The sequence below is a fragment of the Triticum urartu genome, chromosome 5 (genome assembly GCF_003073215.2).
Source record: "Triticum urartu cultivar G1812 chromosome 5, Tu2.1, whole genome shotgun sequence".
NCBI classification, from domain to species: domain Eukaryota; kingdom Viridiplantae; phylum Streptophyta; class Magnoliopsida; order Poales; family Poaceae; genus Triticum; species Triticum urartu.
In genome coordinates this window covers 609,587,685-609,598,392 of record NC_053026.1, presented here as the reverse complement: position 1 = coordinate 609,598,392, position 10,708 = coordinate 609,587,685, and the positions used below count along the sequence as shown (strand labels likewise).

General features: G+C 43.9%; 1 protein-coding gene across 1 annotated transcript; it reads right to left on the bottom strand.

The window, feature by feature from the left end:
• Positions 1 to 227: 227 nt before the first annotated feature.
• LOC125507529 lies at positions 228 to 4,922 on the bottom strand. Its single transcript, XM_048672083.1, has 6 exons — positions 4,408 to 4,922; positions 4,269 to 4,313; positions 2,462 to 2,846; positions 1,064 to 1,135; positions 596 to 922; positions 228 to 508 (listed from the first exon to the last, which is right to left on the bottom strand). Exons 1-6 carry the CDS (start codon positions 4,920 to 4,922, stop codon positions 359 to 361), a joined length of 1,494 nt encoding a protein of 497 aa, XP_048528040.1. The 3' UTR covers positions 228 to 358.
• Positions 4,923 to 10,708: the final 5,786 nt, after the last annotated feature.

Sequence of the window (10,708 nt, the reverse complement as noted above, 5' to 3'; positions counted from 1 at the left end):
CTCCTTAAACCCTAAACCCCGACCTGGACAAGGAGGTGGGCAAGGCCACCGTCGCGCTGATGTGGCGCCGCTTGGAGAAGGAACTCGACGACAGAGCCGAGACCGTCGTCTCTGGGGCATCAAGTACACGTTTGCACCACTCGAGCCGAGGCACCACTCGCTTTGGCTCATCAACTTGTGTCTAGAGTCAACAAATTGGCGTATAGCAGTATAGGATAGCAAACATCTACTCCAATGATGATTCTGAAATTACTTAGCAAGTCACAAGCAGAATTGTACTAATGATTTTTTAATCTTTTCCAACTAGGAGAAAAGTAGCAGCACTGTAAATGTAATTCGACAAACACACATATCAGCACTACTCTTCTTCCATCACTTCATTCCACTCCTCTAAGTATCCTCGGATGCGGTCATTCCGGATGATGGTGCTTGACACGGTCTCGTTGGTCAGAGGACAAATGTGTCCCTTCTTCTCGAACCAGCCCTTCAGGAAGTGTCGCTCGAATGTCTAAAAACACGATAATTTATATCGCATAGTTAGTTTCACTGCTCAAAAGAAACTACATGCAAATAAAAGTTCAACCACAATGCTTACCTTCCCTGTAGCAATTGTCACGGGATCTATCATGAGCTCCCCAGACAACGGACATGTAAGATATCCGGGAATTGCGCAACCGCCGCTGTACTCCTTAGCCTTCCCGTCCCTAACTTGGTCCATTGCTGACATGAATAAAGAACTAGGCTTGCGTCTAGCAGCTACCCAACTATCACGTAGCTCTCTGAAGTGAGTACGAGCAGCGACCCTCTCTTGCCAACGCAATCCTCGGAGTCTCCTGACAATTCTTACATCGCTCCACTCTCTTCTTGGGGACGAGGAGGAATAATCTCCACAAAATTCAGCGTATAAAGGGTACGGAATTTCCTACAGGGGTTTTGATCAAACAAATAGCTCTTAGTAAGTTGCATTGCAAGTTTGCCACTCATGGGTCAACCTCATACTTTTCTTTGAACACTATCTAGTCTAGTCAGAGAAGATTACTCAATAGTACTTGGGTATACTTACATCATCATTATTATAAGACCACTTTACTGGAACCTCATTGGAACGAGCTCCATTTTTCGGTGAATCGAACCACTGCAATCAAGCAAGGAAAATATGGTTACTGGGTCAGTCAAACCATGGGAGAATTTCAGAACAAATAGTTTATTTTAATTGATCATGGCTACTATACTAATGATTGACAAAAGGACAGATTTATGGGGCAGGAGTGCTGCTAACTACATAATACAACTTAAAGTTAGAACGTGAATGTAAGCATTTGTGTCTGTTTCAGTGTAATTAAGCAATAGGAGAAAATATTATTATTGGAAAGAAATGGTGAAACAAGATACATGGCATAAACAGAAACATATGAGAACAAGATAAAAGTTCTTTGCTTTCTGGTCCCAAGTTTCTACTCTTCAGAAACAATATTATGTCATAATGCGCCAGTAACTACTAATTAATATAAAGATACAACCGTACAAAACTGCTGCAGTTTTATGATTTACAGTTTTGGCACAAGGGAAATATGCATGCTATTTAAACAGTTTAACAATATCACAATGCAATTTTTGCCTTTTGGGCAGAACATCAGTTATCAAGAACAAAGTTGAAACATGCAGCACAAAATCAAGGGTAATCTACTGATCATTTAGTGTAACATGAAGCAATGGTGAGAGATCGTCAGTATCCAGAAGCTAACAACACCAGCATAACTATCTAATTATTATTGCTAAAGAGGTAAAGATAGACCAATAAATTTGATTTCATGGAACTGTCAAAAATGATGTAAGAGCAGTAAAGGTTCAGTTAATTTGATTGAATGTGATTGTTAAACATGCATACTTATGTTCTGGACTTGCACTAAACAGAACATTCACCCAAATTATTGTAATTCTTAACCAAAAGCAATAAACCTGACCGAAATAGCACAAGATATTTTCCACTGGCATGAGCCTACAAATTATTCACTTGCAGCAAAAGTGCAAAACATGCTATCATACCAAATAGAAGAATCAATTAGCACAAGCCTGGACACCTAAATCTTGAACAGTTTCGAATAATCACAACAAGATCCTTGCGTGCCACTAAATTTGATAACCCACCGCAAGAAGAACTCGAGTAATTATAAGGAAAAACAACTAAATTGTCAAACTGTCCCTAGCATTTGCCCGAGATTCCATTTCTACTACTAAATCATCCCCAACCCCAAGATTTTAACAGACTTAGAGACCAAAATTCCACATTCCGAGAAAGTAAGAAGACCAGATTCATCATTCACGCCATACCTGCTCCTTCCTATGCATTGCCTCTTCCGCGCGCAACGAGTTGAACAGCTCAAGAGGAAACCAAGAAACGCTCAAGAATGCACTCCAGAGACTCCAAGAAACAACAACAGCACGTCGCAGAGGCCATCACCTGCTGTTCTCGTCGGCTCTTCTCCTTGTCGACGGCCGCCTGCTCTTTCACCAGCCACCGCTGCCTGGACACCATCTTGGGGTCGAACGGATGCGCCGCCGCGTTGGTCACCTCCCTCATCTCCGCCGCCAAGGGGTCGCCCCACATCACCCGGGCCTTGCTGCCGCCCGCCGCGGAGCTCAACTCCCAGCCTCCGAAGGCCCCAGCTCTCAATGCGGCGGTGTAGTCGAGGGAGTGGGTGGAGGAGCTACTGCTGCCTGCGGAGCTCGGAGGAGAAGGAATGGCCTTGAGGGGCAGCATCCCCTTTCCCTTCCGGTTGACCCCTGTCGCGGAGGAGCTCGATCCATTGGAGTAGCCTCTTTTTTTCTCTGAATCGAACCACTGCCTGTATGATTGATCAAGAGACTGCAATCAGAGGAAAAAATATGGTTACTGGGTCAATCTAAACCACGAGAATATTTCAGAAAAAATAGATTATTTTAATTGATCATGGCTTCTATACAAACGATCGACAAAAGGACAGATTATCCGGCAGTAAGGGTTCAGTTAGTTTAATTGAATGTGACTGTTAAACATGAATACATGATGTTCTGGACTTGCATTAAACAGAACATTCACCTGAATTCTTTTAATTCTTAACCAAAGGAAATAAACATTTTCCTGAAATAGCACAAAATATTTTCCACTGGCATGAACCTACAAATTTTTCACTTGCAGCAAAAGTGCGAAACATGCTATCATACCAAATACAGTAGAAGAATCAATTAGCACAAGCCAGGACACCTAAATCTTGAACAGTTTCGAATAATCACAACAAGATCCTTGCCTGCCTCTAAATTTGATAACACACCGCAAGAAGAACTCGAGTAATTATCAGGAAATGCCTAATCGTCAAAACTGCCCCCAACAACTGCGTGAGATTCCGTTTCTACTACTAAATAATCCCCAAGTACCCCAAGATTTTAACAGTTTGTAACTTTGAAACGTCTTATTATACTGACAACTATGGCGACTCAGAACTAGTACAATGTTCCAGGACTGTTCTACTCGAGTAATACTAGTCTTTCACCAAACAAATTTGGAACCAACAATTTTTTCACTTGCAGCAAAAGTGCAAAACATGCTATCATACCAAATACAGTACAAGAATCAATTAGCACAAGCCAGGACACCTAAATCTTGAACAATTTCGAATAATCACAACAAGATCCTTGCCTGCCTCTAAATTTGAAACGCACCGCAAGAAGAACTCGAGTAATTATCAGGAAATGCCTAATCGTCAAACTGCCCCCAACAACTGCCCGAGATTCCGTTTCTACTACTAAATTATCCCCAAGTACCCCAAGATTTTAACAGTTTGTAACTTTGAAACGTCTTATTATACTGACAACTATGGCGACTCAGAACTGGTACAATGTTCCAGGACTGTTCTACTCGAGTAATACTAGTCTTTCACCAAACAAATTTGGAACCAACAATTTTTTCACTTGTAGCAAAAGTGCAAAACATGCTATCATACCAAATACAGTACAAGAATCAATTAGCACAAGCCTGGACACCTAAATCTTGAATAGTTTCAAATAATCACAACAAGATCCTTTCCTGCCTCTAAATTTGATAACGCACCACAAGAAGAACTCGAATAATTTTCAGGAAATGCCTAATCATCAAACTGCTCCCAGCATTTGGCCGAGAGCCCGAGATTCTGTTTCTACTACCAAATCATCCCCAACGCCAAGATTTTCACAGATTTAGAGATCACAATTCCACATTCCGAGAAAGCAAGAAGATCAGATTAATGCCATACCTGCTCCTTCCTCTGCATCGCCTCTTCCGCGCGCAACGAGTTGAACTGCTCAAGAGGAAACCAAGAAACGCTCAAGAACGCATTCCAGAGACTCCAAGAACTCCAAGAAACAACAACAGCGCGTCGCAGAGGCCATCACCTGCTGTTCCCATCGCCTGTTCTCCTTGTCGACGGCTGCCAGCCGCTGCCTGGACACCAGCTTGGGGTCGAACGGATGCGCCGCCGCGTCGGCACCCCCCTCGTCTCCGCCGCGCCGGGGTCGCTCCTGGTCACCCGCGCCTTGCTGCCGCCTGCCGCGGAGCTCGACTCCCCGCCTCCGAGGGCCCCGCCTCTCAATGCGGCGGCGTAGTCGAGGGAGCGGGTGGAGGAGCTGCTGCTGCCCGCGGAGCTCGGAGGAGAAGGAATGACCTTGGGCGGCAGCGTCCCCTTGCCCTTCCGGTCGCCCCCCGCCGCGACGGAGCTCGACCCATCGGCGCCGCCTCCGGCGTGCTCGCGGCGGGGTCGGTCGAGGTGGAGGGGCGTCGCGCGGGGAGGTGGCGGCACAGCAGCGCTCGGGGGCCCATTGGAGGAGGCGTTGGACTTGGAGCGCCCACGGGCCGGTTCTTGGATGTGGTCGTCCTCGACCGGTTCCGCTCCTGAACCGGGTGGTTCCATCGCGGCGGGACTCGGGAGAAACTTGGAGGACTCGCGTGGCAATTCCGCTAACTCTCGAGGGCGTGGAGAAGAAACGGGTGCAGGGTGCGGGATGGAAAAGGGAAGAAGGTTTGACGGCTATTTATTTGTAAACCCTCAGGGCGGTTTGGTCCTTGGGTAGTTCTCTTTTTGGAAACAACCCCATGCTGAACCACACATTAGTATACAAGGGTAGGCACACATGCCCCATTTGCAGATACAACCGATAAGAAAGGGATTTTTTCTACAAGAGAGGTGAACAGGGACACGCGACCAGTCCACCTACGAAGGGTGGGATGCGTGTCAAGTCACACAATGTAGATTGCATCTGCGTACTACGTGAGCACCTACGTAGCCATCGAAGGATGCCTCTGCTGAACATAATTCGGTTTGTCACCGGCAAGTCGGAGTTCTGGTGGCCACCGAGGAGCCAAGACCATCGAATCTCCTTCATGTCTCGGATCAACCCCTCGTGATTGTTTACAAAGCTAGAGATCGGCAGGAAATAAACTCTACCAAAAAGAAGGCAACAACCAAGACAAAAGATAAATGAGATAGTAAAGTCTTGGTTCGCTAAAAGTAGCAATAGTATCCATGTGAGAGTTTGCTGGCTTTGAGAACATCGTGATGAGAGCGGGGATGATGAGGTCCTTTGGTTGCATATGGTTCTAGGAGACGAGAATGTTTGTTGTTACTTGATGTTATATATTGTTTCTTCTCTTGCTATTTTTCTTCCATGTGTTGCATGATTTTACCCTTTAGGATTTGGTTGGTGAGTCTACTGAAACGGTTAGCTCTGACTTGGCCTAGGTTTGTGGTTGGTGGATATTTGTTTCCTAGATAAGTGTCTTCCCAATTCACTTGTAATTTTTTAATTGCAGGGGGTGGTATCCATGCTATTATTCCAAAGGGTTTGATAGCTATGTTTCAGAAGCTTGTTGCGAAAGGGAATGTGTACTATCTGCAGTATCTTGAGATTTCTCCTGCAATGAAGCAGTACATGACAACGTCACATAGGTTTGAGATGAGGTTCACTACACGGACCACGGTCAGGAGGGTAGATCATGTACCTGATGAGTTTCTGATCTACATGTATAAGCTACGTCCTCTTAAGGATATAGCTGGCACTATCACCGGCAAAACTTATCTGCTAGGTAATCTTCAATTATGTGTGCATTTGTGATCTTCTATATCATAGGCAGTTCGATATGTTTGTATTTTAACTGAACATTTTGTTTGCTTGTTTGTTGGAAACGATATAGATGTGGTGAAGGAAATATGCCATAGAGGCAATAATAAAGTTGTTATTTTATATTTCCTTATTCATGATAAAAGTTTATTATTCATGCTAGAATTGTATTGATCGGAAACCTTAATGCATGTGTGAATACATAGACAAACACTGTATCCCTAGTGAGCCTCTACTTGACTAACTCGTTGATCAAAGATGGTTAAGGTTTCCTAACCATGGACATGAGTTGTCATTTGATAATGGGATCACATCATTAGGAGAATGATGTAATGAACATGAAGGAAATATGCCCTAGAGGCAATAATAATGTTGTTGTTTATATTTCCTTATATCATGATAAATGTTTATTATTCATACTAGAATTATATTAACCGGAAACTTAGTACATGTGTGAATACATAGACAAACAAAATGTCCCTAGTATGCCTCTACTTGACTAGCTCGTTAATCAAAGATGGTTAAGTTTCCTAACCATAGACATGTGTTGTCATTTGATGAACGGGATCACATCATTAGAGAATGATGTGATGGATAAGAACCATCCGATAGCTTAGCATAATGATCGTTTAGTTTTATTAATATTGCTTTCTTCATGACTTATACATGTTCCCCTGACTATGAGATTATGCAACTCCCAAATACCAGAGGAACACCTTGTGTGCTATCAAACATCACAACGTAACTGGGTGATTATAAAGATGCTCTACAGGTATCTCCGATGGTGTTTTTTGAGTTGGCATAGATCGAGATTAGGATTTGTCACTCCATGTATCGGAGAGGTATCTCTGGGCCCTCTTGGTAATGCACATCACTATGAGCCTTGCAAGCAATGTGACTAATGAGATAGTTACAGGATGATGCATTACGGAACGAGTAAAGAGACTTACCGGTGACGAGATTGAACTAGGTATGATGATACCAACGATCGAATCTCGGGCAAGTAACATACTGATGACAAAGGGAACAACGTATGTTGTTATGCAGTTTGACCGATAAAGATCTTCGTAGAATATGTTGGAACCAATATGAGCATCCAGGTTCCGCTATTGGTTATTGACCGGAGATGTGTCTTGGTCATGTCTACATTGTTCTCAAACCCGTAGGGTCCGCACGCTTAACGTTCGATTGCGATTTGTATTATGAGTTATGTGATTTGATGACTGAAGTTTGTTCGTAATCCCGGATGAGATCACGGACATGACGAGGAGTCTCTAAATGGTCGAGAGATAAAGAGCGATATATTGGAAGGTTATATTCGGACACCGGAATGGTTCCGAAGTGTTTCGGGTATTTTTTGGAGTACCGGGAGGTTACCGGAACCACCCGGGGAAGTAGTGGGCCTTAATGGGCTTTAGGGGAAAGGAAAGAAGGGCCTCAAGGGGTGCCCCCCCATGGCTGGTCTGAATTGGACTAGGAGGGGACGACGCCACCCTCTTTCCTTCTCCCCTCTTCCTCCTTCCCTCCTTCTCCTAGTTGGAATAGGAAAGGGGGGCCGAATCCTACTTGGACCGGGCCCCCTTTGGTGCGCCCCCATTGGGCCGGCCTCCTCTTCCCCCTCCTTTATATACATGGGAAGGGGCACACCAAGCCTTCTCTTAGACATGTGCGGTGCCCCCCTCCACAGTTACACACCTCGGTCATATCGTCCTAGTGCTTAGGTGAAGCCCTACGCCGATAACTTCATCATCACCGTCGCCACGCCATCGTGCTGACGGAACTCTCCCTCGTCCTCAACTGGATCAAGAGCTCGAGGGACGTCATCATGCTGAACGTGTGCTGAACACGGAGGTGCCGTACGTTCGGTGCTAGGACCGGTTGAATCGTGAAGACGTTCGACTACATCAACCGCGTTACTAAAAGCTTCCGCTTTCGGTCTACGAGGGTATGTGTACACACTCTCCCCGCCCGTTGCTATACATCTCCTAGATAGATCTTGCGTGATCGTAGGTAAATTTTTTGAAATACTGCGTTCCCCAACAGTGGCATCCGAGCCAGGTCTATGAGTAGATGTTATATGCACGAGTAGAACACAAAGAGTTGTGGGCGATAATAGTCATACTGCTTATCATCAACGTCTTACTTTGATTCGGCAACAAAAAATCATTGTGGTTTTGATGCGTAGGTAAAAATGGTTCTTGCTAGAAGGCCGTAGTAGCCACATAAAACTTGCAACAACAAAGTAGAGGACATCTAACTTGTTTTTGCAAGGCATGTTGTGATGTGATATGGTCAAGATGTGATGAGATATAAATTTTTGTATGAGATGGTCATGTTTTGTAAAAGTTATCGGCAACTGGTAGGAGCCTTATGGTTGTCCCTTTATTGTATGAAATGCAATCGCCATGAAATTGCTTTACTTTATCACTAAGCGGTAGCGATAGTCGTAGAAGCAATAGTTGGCGAGACGACAATGACGCTACGATGGAGATCAAGGTGTCAAGCCGGTGACGATGATGATCATGACGGTGCTTTGGAGATGGAGATCAAAGGCACAAGATGATGATGGCCATATCATATTACTTTTTTTGATTGCATGTGATGTTTATCCTTTATGCATCTTATTTTGCTTAGTACGGCGGTAGCATTTATAAGATGATCCCTCACTAAATTTCAAGGTATAAGTGTTCTCCCTGAGTATGCACCATTGCTACAGTTCATCGTGTTGAGAAACCACGTGATGATTGGGTGTGATAAGCTCTACGTTCACATACAACGGGTGCAAGCCAGTTTTGCACGTGTAGAATACTCGGGTTAAACTTTACGAGCCAAGAATATGCAGATATGGCCTCAGAACACTGAAACCGAAAGGTCGAACGTGAATCTTATAGTAGATATGATCAACATAGTGATGTTCACCATTGAAAACTACTCCATATCACATGATGATCGGACGTGGTTTAGTTGATATGGATTACATGATCATTTAGATGACTAGAGGGATGTTTATCTAAGTGGGAGTTCTTAAGTAATATGATTAATTGAACTTTAATTTATCATGAACTTAGTACCTGCTAGTATTTGCATGCCTATGTTGTTGTACATCAATGGCCCGTGCCACCGTTCTTTGAATTTTAATGTGTTCCTAGAGAAAGCTAAGTTGAAAGATGATGGTAGCAATTACACGGACTGGGTTCGTAACTTGAGGATTGTCCTCATTCCTGCACAAAAGAATTATGTCCTGGAAGCACCGCTAGGTGCAAAACCCGCTGCAGGAGCAACTCCAGATGTTATGAACGTCTGGCAGAGCAAAGCTGATGACTACTCGATAGTTCTGTGTGCCATGCTTTACAGCTTAGAATTGGGACTTCAAAGACGTTTTGAACGTCATGGAACATATGAGATGTTCCAGGAGTTGAAGTTAATATTTCAAGCAAATGCCCGAATTGAGAGATATGAAGTCTCCAATAAGGTCTATAGCTGGAAGATGGAGGAGAATAGTTCTGTCAGTGAACATATACTCAGAATGTCTGGGTACCACAACCACTTGACTCAACTGGGAGTTAATCTTCCTGATGATAGTGTCATTGACAGAGTTCTTCAATCACTGCCACCAAGCTACAAAAGCTTCATGGTGAACTATAATATGCAAGGGATGGATAAGACAATTCCCGAGCTCTTCGCGATGCTAAAGGCCGCGGAGGTAGAAATCAAGAAGGAGCATCAAGTGTTGATGGTTAAAAAGACCACTAGTTTCAAGAAAAAGGGCAAAGGGAAGAAGGGAAGCTTCAATAAGAACGGCAAGCAAGTTGCTGCTCAAGTGAAGAATCCCAAGTCTGGACCTAAGCCTAAGACCGAGTGCTTCTACTACAAAGGGACTGGTCACTGGAAGCAGAACTGCCCCAAGTATTTGGCGGATAAGAAGGATGGAAAAGTGAAAGGTATATTTGATATACATGTTATTGATGTGTACCTTACTAATGCTCATAGTAGCTCCTGGGTATTTGATACTGGTTCTGTTGCTCATATTTGCAACTCGAAACAGGGGCTACGTATTAAACGAAGATTGGCTAAGGACGAGGTGACGATGCACGTGGGAAATGGTTCCAAAGTCGATGTGATCGCCGTCGGTGTGCTACCTCTACATCTACCATCGGGATTTGTTTTAGACATAAAAAATTATCATTTGGTGCCAGCGTTGAGCATGAACATTATATCTGGATCTTGTTTGATGCGAGACGGTTATTCATTTAAATCAGAGAATAATGGTTGTTCTATTTATATGAGTAATATCTTTTATGGTCATGCACCCTTGAAGAGTGGTCTATTTTTGTGAATCTCGATTTTAGTGATACACATATACATAATATTGAAGACAAAAGATGCAGGGTTAATAATGATAGTGCAACTTATTTGTGGCACTACCTTTTAGGTCATATTGGTGTAAAGTGCACGAAGAAACTCCATGCTGATGGGCTTTTGGAATCACTTGATTATGGATCACTTGATGCTTGCGAACCATGCCTCATGGGCAAGATGACTAAGACTCCATTCTCCGCAACAATGGAGCGAGCAACTG

Excerpts from the sequence above, each read along its gene's own strand:
- LOC125507529 (XM_048672083.1), bottom strand. The coding sequence starts at position 4,922 with ATGGAACCACCCGGTTCAGGAGCGGAACCGGTCGAGGACGACCACATC. Across the intron at positions 2,847-4,268 it reads CGATGCAGAGGAAGGAGCAG|GCAGTGGTTCGATTCAGAGA; the intron begins GTATGGCATTAA and ends TCAATCATACAG. Across the intron at positions 1,136-2,461 it reads AGAGCCGACGAGAACAGCAG|TGGTTCGATTCACCGAAAAA; the intron begins GTGATGGCCTCT and ends GCTTGATTGCAG.